At 58.8% G+C, this 17,147-nt stretch overlaps 2 protein-coding genes and 1 long non-coding RNA gene across 3 annotated transcripts in view; 1 reads left to right on the top strand and 2 right to left on the bottom strand.

Annotated features, from left to right (window-relative positions):
- Nucleotides 1–1,859, bottom strand: part of LOC140905525 (uncharacterized) — a 6,349-nt gene extending 4,490 nt beyond the window's left edge. The window contains exon 1 of the long non-coding RNA XR_012156877.2: nucleotides 1,692–1,859. This is a non-coding gene — a long non-coding RNA (uncharacterized LOC140905525). The remainder of the gene's footprint in view (nucleotides 1–1,691) is intronic.
- Nucleotides 1–6,346, top strand: part of LMF2 (lipase maturation factor 2) — a 20,444-nt gene extending 14,098 nt beyond the window's left edge. Inside the window, 6 exon segments of the mRNA XM_078851211.1 lie at nucleotides 624–720; nucleotides 1,677–1,859; nucleotides 2,483–2,651; nucleotides 3,470–3,581; nucleotides 4,305–4,413; nucleotides 4,838–6,346. Of these exon segments, the coding sequence (XP_078707337.1) occupies nucleotides 624–720; nucleotides 1,677–1,859; nucleotides 2,483–2,651; nucleotides 3,470–3,581; nucleotides 4,305–4,413; nucleotides 4,838–5,191 (1,024 nt within the window). The 3' untranslated portion in view covers nucleotides 5,192–6,346.
- Nucleotides 3,897–17,147, bottom strand: part of MIOX (myo-inositol oxygenase) — a 25,901-nt gene continuing 12,650 nt past the window's right edge. Inside the window, exons 2-10 of the mRNA XM_073328994.2 lie at nucleotides 13,991–14,071; nucleotides 13,160–13,240; nucleotides 12,634–12,796; nucleotides 12,316–12,383; nucleotides 11,696–11,805; nucleotides 11,092–11,159; nucleotides 9,865–9,914; nucleotides 9,298–9,410; nucleotides 3,897–8,432 (exon numbers count right to left, since the gene is read on the bottom strand). Coding sequence (XP_073185095.1) covers nucleotides 8,324–8,432; nucleotides 9,298–9,410; nucleotides 9,865–9,914; nucleotides 11,092–11,159; nucleotides 11,696–11,805; nucleotides 12,316–12,383; nucleotides 12,634–12,796; nucleotides 13,160–13,240; nucleotides 13,991–14,071 — 843 coding nt within the window. The 3' untranslated portion in view covers nucleotides 3,897–8,323. The remainder of the gene's footprint in view (nucleotides 8,433–9,297; nucleotides 9,411–9,864; nucleotides 9,915–11,091; nucleotides 11,160–11,695; nucleotides 11,806–12,315; nucleotides 12,384–12,633; nucleotides 12,797–13,159; nucleotides 13,241–13,990; nucleotides 14,072–17,147) is intronic.

A 17,147-nucleotide genomic window follows, 5' to 3' on the forward strand; every position in this document is an offset into this window, starting at 1 on the left:
TACACTCTCCTTACCCCTCTCCAGTTATCCTGGCTCGAGTGAGAGCAGCCACACTGCTTAAAGCACTCGCTGCTGTCTACACTGGCGTGGCGCAGCACATGAGTGCAGCTCTTTGGGGCACTTCCCAGGGTTCCTAGTGCTGCAGTTAGCTCTGAGGGTATTGTGGGGGAGCCTGTCAGCCCCTCTTGGGCACATGGGCGTCAGGGGAGAGGCACTGGTGGGCTACCTGCACTCAAGGAGAGCAGCCTGCAGTACACTGCAGAACAGCTGTGCTGGCAGCTGATGAGTTGCACTAACTGGAATTTTAGCCTGTACCCCCTGCTGGGCCAGCAACTCGTATGAAAAGCCTCGCTTCTGTGGGTTAAGGGGTTGGGGATGGGATTGAAGTTAAACTCCAGTTGTCTTTGCTGCAAAGTCTCTAGTCCAGAGCACAGCTAAGGACTGCGGCTGGCAAACCCTTCGTACAGCGGTGTCGTCTGGCAGCCTGGGCCTCTTGAAGTGGGGCAAAGTCTGCAGCCCCTCCCCCAGCTCTGCTGTTCAGTGGTGCTTCACTTCCAGTCGTGTGGCTAATGGGGGACTTTGGCCCTGTCTGCTGACCTGTCCTTCTCATGCCTCCCACACAGGTGTGCCTGCGTCCGGGGCTTTCCCTGGAAGCTCTGGGCTACTCTCCAGTGGGCTGTCTTCGCTGCTGCAGCAGCAGGGATGTTTGCTGTCAGCCTGGTGAGTGGGTGGGATGGTGTGGGGCAGCGGCCTATCATGTCTTGTGTGATATGGGGACTGGCGGTTGGCTAGTCACTCCCCTTCCATACCTAGTACAGGCCAGGCAGGGTCACTGCATGGGGTGGTGCCTGGTTCCTGCAGCCACCCTCTAGGGAGCCCAGGCTGGTAGAGGGCGGGCAGGGTTCAGGGTGCTGTGGGCACTTCAGGAAAAGAGAAGGCAGGTGGAGACTGAGCACCATCCATTACAATTCAGGGTGAGGCTCTGCCTCAAGGCATTGGGGCCTTCTGGGTCAGAAGACATACAGGATGCGGGAGGGACAGGAGCATGGTTAAAGCCCCGGGTGATCGGATCACGCTACCTAGCTCTTGCAGCTCTAGCTTTGTTGCAGGCTCGGACTACTGGACCCAGGCCCATCCCCTGAGGCGTAGTAGAGGGCAGTGCCATCTGCTAGGGGGAGCACGTTGGCGATGCAGCCGGGCAGAACAACCTGCGCTGGGGAGCAAAGCTGTGAACGCTGCCAAGGCTGCGTCCTGGCAGCTCTCCCCGCTGGTGAGGCTTGTCTCTAAGGCAGCCTCAAATTTTGGAAGGGCCACTGGTGCTGGAGGGTTGGCTGGGTCTGGGGAAATGCTGTGTGGCATAGTATGTGACCAGCCCACAGAATCCCCACCATGGGTAACAGGGAGTTAGATACTCTGGCTGGGTAACTGCAGGGGTGATTTAGTCATGCCCTGAGGTCAAGGTAAAGCTCCATCTTCTGGGCATTGGCTGGCACTATCCTCAGGGCTTGGGTGGACAGCATTGGATATTGACTGCTGCAGACACCAGCCAGGGTTGCTTCCTGGCGTGAGTTGGGCAGGGCCAGCAGATGAACTGGCCCACTCTGCTGCATCGCCCCTCCCTGGTGCCTATTGCACAGGGTGATTAAGCCGGCCTCTTCTCTGCTGCTGCCTCCCAGGTGCCCTTCACCTACCTAGAGTATGAGTCGAATGGGAAGCTGTGGCCCAGCATCCACCGGATGTTCAGTGCTGTTGACCGCTACCAGCTGGTGAACTCATACGGGCTCTTCCGCAGGATGACGGGGGTCGGGGGCCGGCCAGAGGTGGTGGTGGAAGGAAGCTATGACAAGGAGAACTGGACGGTAACTCGCTGCTATGCCCTGCCAGTGATCTCATGCCGCTGCTGTAGCTTTTCCCTAAGGGGGGGGAGGGGGCGGGATACGTCTGGGATGTGTGGGGAGGGGGAGTCTAGGTTAACCACGAGACCCAGCCTCTGTTGGACATCAGCAGTGAAATAAACACTAGTTAGCCCCATTGACCCCTTGCGGCTCCAGGTGGCCGTGTTTCCCTGAAGAGGAGGTGACCATCCCTGGGGCTTGAACAGGAGTGACGTGCTCTGGAGGTGCTGCTTGTGCCATGTGGCCATCAATGAGCGCCGCCCCCCTTTCCCCCAGCAAGAGCTGGCTGTCAGCCCCATTTGCAGTTTGGCCTTCTGGTCTAAGGCCCCATGCATCTAGATGTGGCGTCCTTCAGTTCCTGCCCTGAACTGTTGTGTTGGTGCTGTGTGCTGTTAAACAGCTGCTGTGTTCCACCCCATAGGCAGCTGCATTTAGGAATGGGGCAGTGATGCTGTAAAGTGCTTTGGGGCGTTGCCGGTGGCATCCTCATTCCAACCATGTTGGTCCAGAATGTTCGAGCCCCATTGCATGTGGGGTGAGGTAGCAGTTCAGAGGCACCTTTGCCCCATTCTCCTCTGTCCCTGCAGGAGATTGAGTTCATGTACAAGCCAGGGAACATCAGCGCAGGGCCTCCTGTGGTGGCCCCGCACCAGCCCCGCCTCGACTGGCAGATGTGGTTTGCGGCCTTGGGGGATCACGCTCACAGCCCCTGGTTCACCAGCTTCGTCTATCGCCTGCTGCAGGGCAAGAAAGAAGGTGAGGGGGCCACGCATGCCCAGCCATTCTGTGTCCCAGGCTGAGCTCGGGGTGGGCGCTCTCACCCTGTGATCAGCCCCTCACCCTGCCCACCCAGTAAATTCACGTGGTGCCCTGGGCAGTGGGTGTTACTCTGCTTTGTCGACGGAGCTAGTCACTTCAGTGGGTTGGGGCTGGGGGCACCAGCAGAGCTGCGTGCATGAGAAGTCCAGGGCTGGGATAGCAGGGGGAACTCTGGGTCAGGATTGACATGAACAGAGCTGTGTCTTCCATACCACTCCCTGCTTGCCTCTTAGCCTCAAATTGGCCAGCGCTCTGAGTCCTTGCTGCTTTCCTGCCCTGCCTCCCCAGTGCCATGCAGTGCAGCCAGAGCATGCCTGTGCTAAGGTGGTCCCAGCCCTAGCCCTGCCCAAACCTGGCAAGCTGCGCAAACTGGGATGGCAGCAGGGGCCGCCCCGTGTGAGCCCAGCAGCTGGGGTGCGGTGGTAAGGCATGCTCTGCTCTTCCTCCTGCTGGGGTCCCCACAGTGACAGGGCAGGGAGTTAGCTGCCCCATGCATCATCGTGGGAGTTCACTCCTGCTGGAGCGCTTGGCCTCTGCATTGGCTGCACTGGAGTCGTGGCCATCAAGCTTCTCTCTGCAGCACTGAGAGCTAGAAACCCTAATGTGAGAGCTGAGACTCTGGTGAGATCACCAGGCTCCACAGGCTGGGGCCCGCGGCATGGCCTTGATGCCTGGTGTTAATGCAGCTGGGCAGGAGGAGCAGCCTGGGGTAAAGGTGTGCTGGGGCCTTGCGCTAACTCCTCTGTGTCTGGCAGTGATCCACCTGGTACAGGTTGATGAAACTAAATACCCATTCAGCTCACGGCCGCCTGCCTACGTCCGAGCCCAGCTCTACAAGTACTGGTTCACGGAGAGCACTAAGGCCGGGTGAGTGACACCAGCACCTTTCGCCATCAGCCTCCATCTGAGGGGATGAGGAGCTGGCTTGAGCAGCAGGCACAGCCCACTGTCCCCAGGGCTCACCCTGCGCTGCTTATTCCCATGGCCAGCATTCCCTGGTGCTTAACATGTTAATGATCTGAGAAGGGGGTGGCAACAAGGAAGCAAAACTTGCAGAGGATTCTGTTCTTTAGGTTAGTCAGGACCAGAGAGGACTGTGAGGAACTCCAGAGACCGAGTCAAATCAGGGGAATGGGCAAGAAGCGAGCAAATGCAATTCAGTGTTAAATGTGAAGTAATGCATGCTGGAGGGAAACATTTAATCACTTAACCGGAAAGGCTCTAAATGAACTGTCAGCCCCTGAGATGGAACTGGGTGACAGCTGTCTACGCACTGCAGCTGCAGTCAGAAGCTGTTAGGATGTGAGGAATGGGATGGTGAATAATGGAACTAGAGTTGGGCAAATACTGGCATCTGTCCTGTGTGCGCGGTGGGGAGACTCTTGGCTGCAGAGGGCCTAACCACTCGGAGGCCACTGCCTCCCAGCCTGGCTTCTGCAAGTGGGAATATTCTGGTCCTTATGCAATAACCGTTCAGGGCAGGGCCGGCTGTGCTGTCAGGAAAACTCTCCAGGAGTGGGAGTTGGGACCGCACCTGCCGCTCAGCATGGCTGATCTGAGCAACTCCTGCCTCTTCTCCCTTCTCTGCAGGGGCTTCCCCCGCCAATGGTGGCGGCGGCAGCACGTGGAGGAGTTCTACCCCACTGTGTTCCTGGGAGACCCCAATCTGGAGGCCATGCTCAATCAGTACGGGCTGAAGGTAGGATTGGCAGAACACCACATCTAGGCTGTGAGCCATACGAGGCCTGGGCCACTTCCTGGGCACTTCCAGGGGGAGTGTTCTTGGAGCAGGGAGGGCTGCCTGCCATGGGGTTGGATTGCAATGTGTCCCCCTGTGTGCACACACCTTGTATGTCTGCCTTGGAATCACTTCTGAGCAGCAGAGCCCCACATGCCCCCTAGCAGTGGGGACAGACATGTCATGGCCCTGTGTTAAGACCAGGTACTCAGCACTGCATCTCAGCGAAGTGGTGATGGAGGAATTGAGCCCCTAGTGGTGGGTGGCTCCAGAGAGGCTTGTCTGCCCCGAAGCAGGGACCACCCATAGGCTTGGTGGGGCAGCCAGGGCTCCAACAGCCCAGCTCTGTGACTGCATCTGCATCTGTCTCTTCCTCTGCATGCAGGACAAGACGCCCCTGAAGCGCCCTACGGATGCCTTCCTGCCCATGACCCTGCAACTCATCCGGGAGCTTAGCCGCCCCTACACAGGCCCTGCCGTGGTGTGGTCTCTCTACCTCACTGCTGCCACCATCTGCATCCTGCGAGTGCTGAGCAGCAGGACACTGGGCAGCGCCCCCATCAGCCGGCACAAAGGCTCCAAGCGGCCTGATGTGGCAGAGGGAGACGGAGACCATGCGGGCAGTGAGAAGAATGGGCAGGTGAAGAAGAAGGAGGCAGAGGAGAAGGTCGAGGGCAGAGCCAGAGGGGCTGGAGATGCCCTTTCAGATAGCCTCCGTAGCACCAAGAAGAAGAAGTAGCCCCGGAGGTGCCAGCCCTAGACCCCCACCCCTTTCTTCCAGGCAATGACTGATATCACCTCTGCTCTAAACTCCTGTTTCTGGACTTGCCGCTCTCGCCTTGCCTGGCTCCACTCTGATGGCTCCTCCTAGCTCTCCTGTCTCCATAACCATACGGCAAATGGATCTTGTCTGCTCCGGCCACAGGCCTTACCGTGGGGGCCCATTGGTTATCAGCCTCCACCCCTAGTGGCTCCATGTTGGCCTGGACTTTTTCCCCCATAGCCCTGAGGATTTGAGCTGTGGAGCTGCCTGCTCTCCGGGAGGCTGCTCTGCCCCAGCTCAGGAAAGGTGTAGAATGTCACTTACATCCCTGTCTGCCCAAGGAGAGGCCATGCCCTGACCTACCCCTCACCCACCCTGCTCTGTGGAGCAACAGTTGTCATCCCCTTCCCTTAGGACTGCAGTCTCTGGACACCGGTGAGGTCAGTCCCTTCCCTCCCCGCTGGGGAGTTTGCTGCCCCTGAGTGCCATGGGCACTCCCGGTTATTGCTGCTGAACAGTGGCCTTATTTTGCCCATGGAGCTGGCCCTTACAGCTGAGAAGAGAACTGGGGTTGGGTACTTGGTAACGGGGATCCCTACAGCAGACCCAGGGCAAGGAGCCACATACTCTTTTCCCCCATGGCCAGTGGCTCTTGGGGGCTGAATTGCCCCAACCTGGCAGATCTCCAGCTCCTAGGGGCACTGTAAAGTGGGCAGGGTGGGAATCCTGGATCTCATCCCAGAGATGCCTTTAGGCAAGGAGCCGTGGCCCAGCTTGGATAAGCTGCAGGCTCCAGCTACGCCCAGCCCTTCCCCTTGTGCTCAGGGACAGCAGTACTGTGCTCATACAGGCAGGCAGGAGGCCCAATAGAAACCATGCCATCCTCTCCCCTTCCACTACTGCCTTAATGCTGCCCCCTCCTGTACCAGCCTGCTGTGGGGGGGTGGGGGTTGCTGTGCTTGCCCAGGGTTGCTGGGCAATCCCATGATCGTGTTCAGGGGCATGAGCACCTGTCTCGCTTGCCCTGGCCCCTCCCTGGGCACAGAGCCTGGCTGGCACGTGCTTCCCAGCAGCTGTTAATGGAGCGGAGACATTTCCTGTAACTTTCTAAATAAAGCCTTTGACATTCCAGCCCTGCCTCCCTTCCAGGAGTGGGGGATGGTTAGCCCCTCACCCAGGAGCCAGTGCATCCAGCCTGAGACAGGAGCTGGGGTGCATAGGGCATGGGCTGACAGTTCCTGCCAGGCTGCCCCAGGTTGTAATACTAATCCCCCGGGGCCACGTGGTGGGTGCGTGCACACATTCCCTCCTCCTCTGAATGTTGAGGCCCGGATCCTTGGCCAGCAGGGCCCTGGAAATGTGGCTGCAGAAACTGCAAGGCAGCTGCCTGGCTCAGGCTGATCTGGCCTAGCCCCTGTGTGCTCTGCCCCCTGAAGCTGTGGTACCAGGATTTCTGCCCTAGCTGTCTCCATGACACCACCGTGCCCCCTCCCCCTCCCCTGTCCATCCTCGCCATAGAGCCGCCTGACCTCTAGCGTAACAGTGTGAGGTGCTGGAGACGGCTCATGTTTTCCCCTGCTGGGCTCCAAGGCTGAGCCCACACGGGAGGCAGCTGCTACAGCAACTGTGCTATGAAAAGCCACCCTCCCCTCCTGCCCCTTCTTGGTCAGGGACTCAGCGCAGAGCCTCTGTGTTCTTTGGCCTTTGGACCTGTTTCTATTGTTCTCTCAGGCCTACATCCTCCCCGTACCATCTCCTGCAGGCTGCTGATAGTGCCAGCTGCCTTTCTCTGCAGCTCTAGCCTCTTGCATGGCTTCAAGCGGCCCAGCTTGTGTCCTGGGGCCATGGGCCCTTCACTGCCCCCTTAGAAAGCCAAGCTCTCCACCATGTGAACCATCCCTGGGGTGAACAAAGGAGCCTTGGTGTAGGAGGAGATGCTGCGTGTGCAGGCCCGGAGAGCAGGTGCTGAGGCAAGCTGCACGAGGGCCTTGGGCTGAGCCCAGCGGGGCTGGGTCTGAGTAGATGGTAAAGGCAAGAGGGCACTGGTCCCTGCCATCAGAAGCGGGGGGAGAAGAGGAGTCAAGCCCAGGCAAAGGGGTTCAGCAAGAAGAGCTGCTGCTGCTCTTTACTGCAGCAGCAGAAAGTAGCTGGCAGGAGGAGGCTAGGGTCTGTGCTGCGGCCTGTTAGCCAGCTCGGAGCAGGTCAGCCTGGGCCCTGGTGCTCTGAGTTTGTGTTGGAGCTTTGGGGGCCAGGCCAGGGTGCGTGTTGGTAGCGAAGGAGGAAGGGTGGGGGCAGGCAGTTGGTTGCAGAGATGCTGAGGCAATGGTGGCGGCTGCCCCCTAGGAGGAGCAGGAGAGCCAGGCCAGGGGCGATGAGTTACAGGTGCCCCCAGCATGCCAGCATCAGCTCAGTACCCTAACTCCCTACCCCCTTTGCTGTGATGCTAGCTCTGCAGGGCTCTGCAGCGTGCATGGGACAGGTCCAGCACCATGTATGCTAACAACCTGTTTATTGAGCTCTGAAAACAACCCCCAGCACAGCGGCGCCCTGGTTGAAGGGGAGATCAGACACAGCAGCGCTGCTCCTGCGTACCCCGCCCTGGCTGCAGGGGGCTAGAAACTGAGCTGCGCCGGGGGCTTTCAGCCACTTGATAATGAGTGTGTGGGTTTGTGCAGGGGCAGAGTGAGGGGCAAAGGAGGGGTGCTTCGTGGAGGAAGCGGTGTCTCTAAGCAGGGGGTGGGCCAGGGCGGGGGGAGTGGGTGGCTGCAGCTTGCTCTTTGCCAATGTGGCATTGTGTAAAGTACCCAGGCCTCCGCAAGCTGGAGTGGGGAACAGAATGAGAAATGGAGCCATCTCCTCTCACCGCTTCCACCCGCATGTACCTTCCCCGGCCCGGGGTGCCTGGATCCCCCAGCAGCCCAGCCCAGCGGCTCTAGGGGACCTCCTTGCAGGCTGATCGGTGGGAGAATGCAGGGCCAGGCCTGAAGGCGGCTGTTCCCTAAAGGCTGGCTCCTGTTGTGCTCAGGGATTGAGCTCAGCCAGCTGGGTGAGGGTAGGGGACTGGGTGGGGATGCTGTCTCGGGGCCAGGTGGGTGCTTGCTCAGCGGGTCACCAGTACAGCTGGCCGGGGCAGTACTTGTCAATCAGGGACTGGTAATACGGCTTCAGCTGCATCACGTCGGGCAGATCCTTGCATTTGGTGTAGAGATCAAACTTGCTGCAGGGAGCAGAAAGCAAAGGCTGAACTAGGCTGTTCCCCTTCTGCTGTCCCTGCCCCATTCACCTCCCAGGAACCTGGCTGCACCCTGCCCCATAGCAACAGGGCAAACATCCCAGGAAGGCAAGGATAATCCACCCCAATGCTGCTCTCTGTCTCCACCCCGTGGAGCATGGAGGTGATCAGTTCTGTCCCATGTCTGTAACTGGGCTAGCTCTCTCCAGGGCTCCCTGTGGGCGCAGCAACTCGTTCCATATATGCCTCCTAGCCAAAGCCAGTCCCCAAACACTGACCCTCAGAGACCAGCCTCAGCCAGGGAGCCTGCCCCCTTCCCCAGCCACAGCCCTGCCTCCATTCCCTGCTCACTCCAGCCTCTCTCTGTTCACCCTGATCTCAAACCCTGTGACTGCCAGATGGGATCAGCCCTGAGGTCCCCCCAGTCCTGGATCCTGTCTCCAACAGGGGATGGAACCAGTTGTGCAAGAGAAAGGTGCAAGCACTCTGTAATAGGAGGTGAGGAGGGGGGAGGATCCCACATTAGGTCCCCTCCTGCTCTCTAATAATTGGAGCACAGCTCAAGCCCAAAAGCTTAATATCGGTGCAAAAACATGTTAGCATCAATAACTCTGTGTGTTCCTATTGGCCACATAAAATGTCCAAGGCCTGGGTGAATCTTAAATTTTTGACCTTGATGACTTCATGTGGCAGAGAGTTCCACAGCTCGCTGGTACTCTGTGTTGTGTGGGGGGGGAGTATTTCCTAGTATCGGTTTCAGATTTGCTGCCTTTGATTGCATGGCTGCTATGCCCATCCTCAGGGCCTGGCTCAGCAGCCCCTTCCCCTCTCCCCAGGGCTGGGCACGCACTTGAATTCCTTGACCCAGGCCAGCATGCGCAGGTCCTCGTTGCTGCACAGGTGCATGTAATCCCCGCCCGTGTGCCAGGGGTAGAAGGAGTGGAAGCGGATCATGTAGAAAGCCTGCACGAGGAGAAAGGGTGAGAGGGCCAGCATCAGCCCGGACCCAGCCATCCCACCAACTCTGATGCAGCCCAGCCCAGGGGGCAGCTGCTCCTTCTCCAATCCCCAAATCTCCCCTTTGTGTCCCCAAGGCTTTTGGTACCTCATCCTGAGAGCCTGCGTGGGTGGGGGGGGGGGTATCAGCCCTGTGCCAATGGGGCATCAAGGAGTAGGTGGAGGCTGAGGAACCGGACTGTGAAGACCTCCTGCTGCTGCAGGGGGTAGCATAACCCAGCTGGACAGCAGGGGAAAGCCGATGGGGCAAATGCCCAGCATGCTGTCCCTGGGGGCAGCAGGAGACAGTCCTGGGGGGTTGGCTCAGCTGTGGGACAGGCATGAGCCAGTTCTCACAGCCACATACCCCCATTTTGCCCCCCACCCCCCAAAAAACCTCCAAAAATCCCAAACCACTTACCTCCTGGGGGAGAGCAAAGTGGTTGAATTTCATGACTTTGTACATGTACTCTGGGGAGAAAGAGCAGTGTTAGTCCCATGAGCCCAGGCACCCAGACTGGCTCCAGTGCCCTGTCCCAGCCTGTCTGCTCACAAGACACTGCTACCCTTCTCGGAGCTTGTGGGCTGTGGCAGCCAGAAATGAACCTACTGTAAGGAGTTCATGTAGCCCTACAGCTCCAGGCCCCCAGCTGAAAACCAGGCCCTGGGAGCTTCTTGCTGGCACCCTTGATCACTGCCCACATCTGACAATATTAGCCCCGGTGCCAGGCGCTGTGCAGATCAGTCAGGACGGAGCACCCATCGCAGGAGCTGACAGTACCAAAGAGACTGCAAAGTGGTGCAGGGGTGCAGCCCGAAGGATGCAGGGGTGGGAGAAGGCAGAACAGGGTTCTTCTGTTCCTGATTCTGACAGTGATTTGCAATGGGACCTTGGGCAAGTCTGTGCCTTTGTTTCCCCAGCTGTGAATGGGGGATACACAAGTCACGCACTACCTACTGGCGCACCTCTGTTAGCTGGCAGCAGCAGTAGGCTGCTATCCTCTGTGGCCCAGCCGCTAGCGGGCGACAGGAGAGATGCTTTGCAAGGGTATTCCATCACAGTGCCCTAAGCCCCTATGGATGGGGAAGGGCTGCTGGGGGGAAGATCCCGGTTGCTCTGGGCAGAGGAGAGGATCATGTGTCTGGAGAGCCGCCCCCACACCCACCGTTTTGTTTTTCTGCCACCCAGCTGCTCTTTGGTGGTGGCTATTGGCGTGCGGGGGTTGCACAGGCCAAGGGTGCAGCAAGGTGAGAAGAGGGCCAGGGAAGCAGGGCCCGACGCGCAGGAGGTGGGGAGTGGGACAGTGGGGCAGGAGAGGGCGGTGGGTTTGGGAACTGCAGGTGGGAAGGGGGGGTGCAGCTGTGGTCCCAGGGGTGAGGGAGATAGTGCGAACGGAGCCCTGTGGGACACTGTCCACAAGGGGCAGGGGAGGACCCCCAAGGAGCGAGACGAGGGCGAGCCGGGAGGAGAGGGCAGCCGAGAGCTCCAGGAGCAGGGATCTGCTCCCACTGGTGCATTGACCCTCACCCTGAAGGGGCCCTGAAAGCAAATCCCCACCCCACCCCCAGCTCCGTTCTCCAAGGGGCTTCCGGAGCCAGGCCCAGCCCTCGGCCGCAGCCAGGAGCCCCCCGCCAGGCACGCCCTTACCGTCATGGCCCCAGGACATAAGCACGTTGGCCAGGCCGCTGTGAGGCTGGTAGATCCCGTACTGCGAGCTGAGCAAGAGAGAGAGCGGGTCAGCGGAGCTCCCGGCAGGGCCTCAGCCCTCCCGCCTCGTCCCCTCTCCTTGGGGGAGCGCCCCACAGGGCTACAGGGCACGAGCACTGGCTCCGAGACACAGGCCAGGTGCCTGCAGGCGGGTGCGGAATATGAGCCGCAGTAACAACCGGCCGACTCGGTGTGTTAATTGTTGGGGAAACTCAGCCTCGTGCCCCCCATTGGGGGGGAAGGGGGCAGGACCCAGACCTGCCCCTGAGGGGCGCAGTGGGGACTCGGGACTGCAGCTGTGCCATTGGAGGGGGATTACACCTCACCCGCCCCAGTGCCCAGCTGCTCTCACCACCCCAGGCCCAGCGCTCTGCTGCTCCAGCCTGCAGACCTTGGGAGGCTGCTGGGTGTAGGGGCGGCTGGGGGGTCAGGCAGAGCTGTCCCAGTGGGTGGCTGCCCTGTAGGGTGCGGTGAGCCTAGGGGTCACTTCCTAGTGGAAGGGACCCCCAGGGCACAGGTGCTCTGGCGGCGGGAGGGGACTCACTTGTACAGGGGGTTTTTTGTGTCGGGGTTGTCGTGGAAGGTGGAGTCGCTGAAGACGACAGACTCCTGGACCCTGCAGCCCACGGGGAACGTGTCACCCACCACAGCCCACTGCAGAGAGAACATGGGAACAAAGGGCTCGCCAGCCAGGGCCGAGCTGAGGGCCACCTAACCCAGTGTCCTGGCTCCAACCATGGTCCCTTCAGTGGGTAGCTGGCGGGGAGGGTAATCTGCCCTGCACCAGCCCCATCCTGGGCTCTCGTAGCCAGATATCAGCTTGAGCTCACCCATCGCCTTGCATTTGTGAGCATTAACTGTAATAGCTCCAGATCTCCATAGGACCCACGGACGCGGCCCTTCCCTCTGAATCTTGCTGGGTGCTTGGCCCATCCCTCTGGAAACACACAGTTGAGGAGCTGGCCAGGGATGGGGGATGGCCCCCACTGGCTCCCGTCGCAAAGGGCTCTGTGTCTCTGGCAGGTGGCCCACATGCACCCAGCACCTTAGGGCATTGCCCCCCTCACTCCCCCTCCCCTGGCTGATCCCCAGGGGTCACACGGGGGTAACCAGTCATACTGAGTGCATTCGACTGGAGCACACGCTGCCTCCACGGCTGTTCACCTGAGGCTCCCCGGCCAGGGCCAGGATTTTGCCCATGTCATGCAGCAGCCCGACCAGCTGGAACCAGTCTGTGACAGAGAGAGCAGAGAGGGGTCAGCCTGGGGCTGGGATGGGGGCAGCCCACACGCGGGGCTGTTTGGCAGCAGAAAAACCCACGCTGGTTTCTTGGCTGCACCCACGAGGAGCCGCTAATGCAGCAGCCTCTCGTCCCAGAGAAGGAAGGGGGTCGGTTCCTACCTACCCAGCTCTGTGGAGACCCCAACTGGGATCCCGCACCCAAGCTGCCCCAGTTCCAGCGCACAGAGGGGCTGGCCCTACCTTTGTCTGGGTGGGCCTGGCGGATGCCCTCGGCGGTCTGGTACGCGTGGTAGGAGTTGGGAAAGTCCACGTCAGGGTCTGATTCATCCACCACGTTATCCAGTAAATCCAAGGCCTCCATGATGCTCATTCGGCGCTGGGCACAGGCCCCGTACTCTGCACCCTGGGGAGAGGGGAGCTGGTGAGGCCCAGCTGTGAGCACAGGGGTCACTGCCAGCTCTAGGGGCCAGAAATGGGGCGGGGAAATGTCTGCAATAGCCTCACTCCCTTGGCTGGGGTTCCCAGGGACTGTCGGGGGAGCAGCGTTCCCTAAGGGGCTCTGGGTTGGGCTGGGGAGGGAAACAGAGGGGGCTCCCATGGGCTGGGGCTCCTGGGGAGCCGGGCTGTGGCTAACCCTTTTCTAGACACAACCGCTGGAGATTTATAGTCCCCTCTCAGGAAGGGGCTGTCTGCAGCATCTCGGGGGGCTGGATCAGCAGTGCTGGAGGGGCACAGGTGGGGTTCTGTGAGTCCCCAGGAGACGTACCTTCTTCCGGACAAAGTCCACGGTCTGGTGCGTGTGCATCAGCAGGTAGGTGTTGTACACGCGATCTAGCAGCGGCCCGGCCTGGAACAACACACCCGTGACTCAGATGAGAGCCCAGGCCTGCTACTCCAGCCCCAGCCTCTTCCACAGGAGGTAGCTATGGATCTCTGGCCATGGGGAGCAGGACAGTAGTGCTGGCTGTGGGAGGAGCTCCCGGCTATTCCAGTCCCGGTCTCTCCCAGCAGGGGGTGCTGTGGGGAGCAGGGCGGGAGCGCTGGCCATAGGGGACTCCCGGCTATTCCAGTCCCGGTCTCTCCCAGCAGGGGGTGCTGTGGGGAGCAGGGCGGGAGCGCTGGCCATAGGGGACTCCCGGCTATTCCAGTCCCGGTCTCTCCCAGCAGGGGGTGCTATGGGGAGCGGGACAGGAGCGCTGGCCATAGGGGACTCCTGGCTATTCCAGTCCCGGTCACTCCCAGCAGGGGGTGCTATGGGGAGCGGGACGGGAGCACTGGCTGTGGGAGGCGCTCCCGGCTATTCCGGTCCCGGTCTCTCCCAGCAGAGGGCGCTGTGGGGAGCGGGGCGGGAGCGCTGGCCATAGGGGACTCCCGGCTATTCCAGCCCTGGCCTCCCCCTTGGCCCCTCCTAGCCCCAGCAGGGAGTGCAGTTCCTGCAGTCACCGGGTCGCCAGCCTGTTGGCCAGAGCAGATCGGCTCCAGCCTGAGCGCCTAGCACCGGGACCCGTCTCTGCCTAGACATGGGGGATTGACACCCCATGCCCATGAGGTAGGTCCCAGATATCCAGTGGCAGACGACAGGGCGGCGGGAGCTCACCGTGTAATTCCTGTAGTCTGTTTTCAGCTTGCCATGCTCAGCCCCTGCCTCCGGCCGGTAAACTTCAGAGGGGTCTGCGTCCTGGGGCGAGGGAAGGCATGAGGGACCAGCGAGGGTAGCGCCCACCTGCTCCCCTCCCTGCCAGCCCCTCCCACCCGGCCCTGGCCAGGTCGTCCTTACCAGGGGCTATTGCCTGAATAGATCAAACTGTATGTCCAGGTGGTATGTTTGTCTGTATGCTGGGTCAGTATGTCCAACTGTCCGTTAGTCCGTCACTCTGTCTGTGCATGTGTCTGTCTGTCCGTGTTCCACAGTGGACCCCCAGTTCCACAGAACCTGTCAGTGAGCCTGAAAGCTCTCAGAGACCTGGTTCCGCAGCAGCCTACCTGCCGGGCTGGCCGGCACTGGGAACCCCGGCAGCCCGGACTCCCCAGCCGACTACCAGGCAGGCTTCCGCAGAGCCAGGAAGTGCATCCACAGGCAACAGACCCGTCTGCTTCCTGCAAAAGTTTTGTTGCAATTGACACATTCCCATGGAACAGTTCGACTTCAGCAAATCGGCATTTTCTGATGGAGTCATGATCCAGTGGCAAATTCCCAACCAGCTCCAATGCCCAGCTCTGTGTCAGTAGTGATACTCTACACCTTTCCTCCTCCTATAGGTCTGACAGGTTTCCATGCCCCCCCCAGCTATTATAATCCACCAATCAGACTCCAGTGCTCTCCTTCTTGTCCAATGAGATGGCCATATGGCTCTGGAAGTCCTGTCTATTTTTCCAGGACCCCCTAGGTTGCAGGTTTGGTCACGTGCACTTATAGCGCCATTCAGCCATTTTGGGGGGGAAAACAAGATTTTTTTGGGGGGGTACTTTTTTTACTGTATCCTTACTGGAATCATTCAAAACAAACCAATAAATATAAATCTCGTCCTTCTTCCGTCTTTTTCGTTTAAAATGTACTTTGTGTGCAATTAGCACAAATCTAAATCAAGTTGATTAAATAATTGTACACAACCGCTACAGTAGTACAAGTCTAAATAAATTAAATACATGCAACAAAGCTTAGTAACAGAGTAATAGTATATATATATATGAGAAAAATCAATATATGTACTCATGCATTATCCTCACTTTTGCTGTTAGTACAATTCTAAATTTAGTCAAATTACGTAATTGTACAAGTCTATATAGAATAAATACATGTAAAAAATCTTAATAACAAAGGAATAAAAGAGAAGTGTTATGTTATATATATATGTAAGCAGTCAGAATAAGCTTTACCCTGACATCTGGTGGTGAGCTGTGGAAAAGGACTTCAGGGGCTGATCTCGTTTGCATGGGCACACCCACCCTGCCTAGTGTGATGGACTGCTTGCCCAAACGGTCACTTTGGCTGCTGTGGGATCCCCAGTCTCTCTGTTATTGGGGCAGGAGTAATAAAGCGTTGTTATCCTGGTTATGTGAATCAAGGACAGTAGAACTGTACTTGGCATTTTATGACGGAGGGACTTGCCCTCAACTAAAGAGCACTCGCTAGACAAGGGACATGGGTTCCAAAACCCAGTGGATTGAGACAGGTTGGGGTTAGGTATATGTACTGGGGAGTGTGGGCCCTTTTGAAGGCTCTGAACACTACTTTAATTCCTTCTCTTCTTCCATGGTGTAATAACAGAACTACGTTTGGCTCCCTTAGGAGTCTTGTTTTATCCTGCAGAGCTGAAATCACTAACACCTGGGCGTGAGCATTGGACCTACTTTAGGCTGGTGGTGCACCAGCACTGAGGCTCCCCCTATTACCAGCTAAAAGTCAGAGAGCTGAAGGTGCTGAGAGCTGTGTTAAATGGGGGGGGGCTGAAGACAACTTGGTGAGTGGACAGCAGGACAGTGAGAGCGGTGTGGGCGGCTGGCAGAGAGGAGTGGACAGCGGGACAGTGAGAGCGGTGTGGGCGGCTGGCAGAGAGGAGTGGACAGCAGGACAGTGAGAGCGGTGTGGGCGGCGGGCAGAGAGGAGTGGACAGCAGGACAGCTCGGGGAGAGTGGAGTGGATAGCAGGGCGGCTGGCGGAGAGGAATAGACAGCAGGACAGCTGGCGGAGAGGTGTGGAGAATGGAGAGCGGAGTGGAGCGGATAGCTGACGTGGCAATTGGCTAGCTCAGAGAGCGGATAGCAGGGCGGCTGGCGGAGAGGCGTGGAGAGCGGAGTGGATAGCAGGGCGGCTGGCGGAGAGGCGTAGAGAGCGGAGTGGATAGCAGGGCGGCTGGCGGAGAGGCGTGGAGAGCGGAGTGGATAGCAGGGCGGCTGGCGGAGAGGCGTGGAGAGCGGAGTGGATAGCAGGGCGGCTGGCGGAGAGGCGTGGAGAGCGGAGTGGATAGCAGGGCGGCTGGCGGAGAGGCGTGGAGAGCCGAGTGGATAGCAGGGCGGCTGGCGGAGAGGCGTGGAGAGTGGCGTGGATAGCAGGGCGGCTGGCGGAGAGGCGTGGAGAGTGGCGTGGATAGCAGGGTGGCTGGCGGAGAGGTGCGGCTGGTGGTGAAGACTGCAGCAGAGCCCTATGGAGAGGCATGGCACTTGGCCATTGACCGGAGCAGCGGAGCATATAAGATGCCCCCCACCTCCCTCCACTTCCACCCGGGCTGGGAGGTAAACTCAGCAGATGAACTTCTGAACTCTGGGGGGCTGCACTGACCAAGGACAGAAACTGGGGTTGGGGGGCGGGTGACTATTGGGTTGCTGGACTTAAGACCCTGAGGGGAAAAGGACACTGCCAAACTTACTTGGGGGAGGGTCTTTTGCTCATGGTTGGTGTTATGAATCCTGTTTGTGGTGTTTCCCCAACATTATGCCTCATTGTTTCCCTCCTTTATTAAAAGGCTTTTGCTACACTCAGACTCTGTGCTTGCGAGAGGGGAAGTATTGCCCCTTAGAGGCGATTGGGGGGAAGAGGGGGTGTAATTGTCCCAGGTCACTGGGTCGGGGCTCAAGCCAGTTTTGCATTGTGTTATTGAAACAGAACCTCTAGATACTGAACCCGGCCCTTGTTGCTGCCAACTCTGACGGGCAGAAGGGTTACATATATACATAACTTTTCCTCATTTTTAAAGGTATGTATTCTCTTATGCAGTTAGCTCAATTCTAAATCAATTAAATATATGCAAAAAGAC

The sequence above is a fragment of the Lepidochelys kempii genome, chromosome 1, assembly GCF_965140285.1.
Source record: "Lepidochelys kempii isolate rLepKem1 chromosome 1, rLepKem1.hap1, whole genome shotgun sequence".
Taxonomy (NCBI): domain Eukaryota; kingdom Metazoa; phylum Chordata; order Testudines; family Cheloniidae; genus Lepidochelys; species Lepidochelys kempii.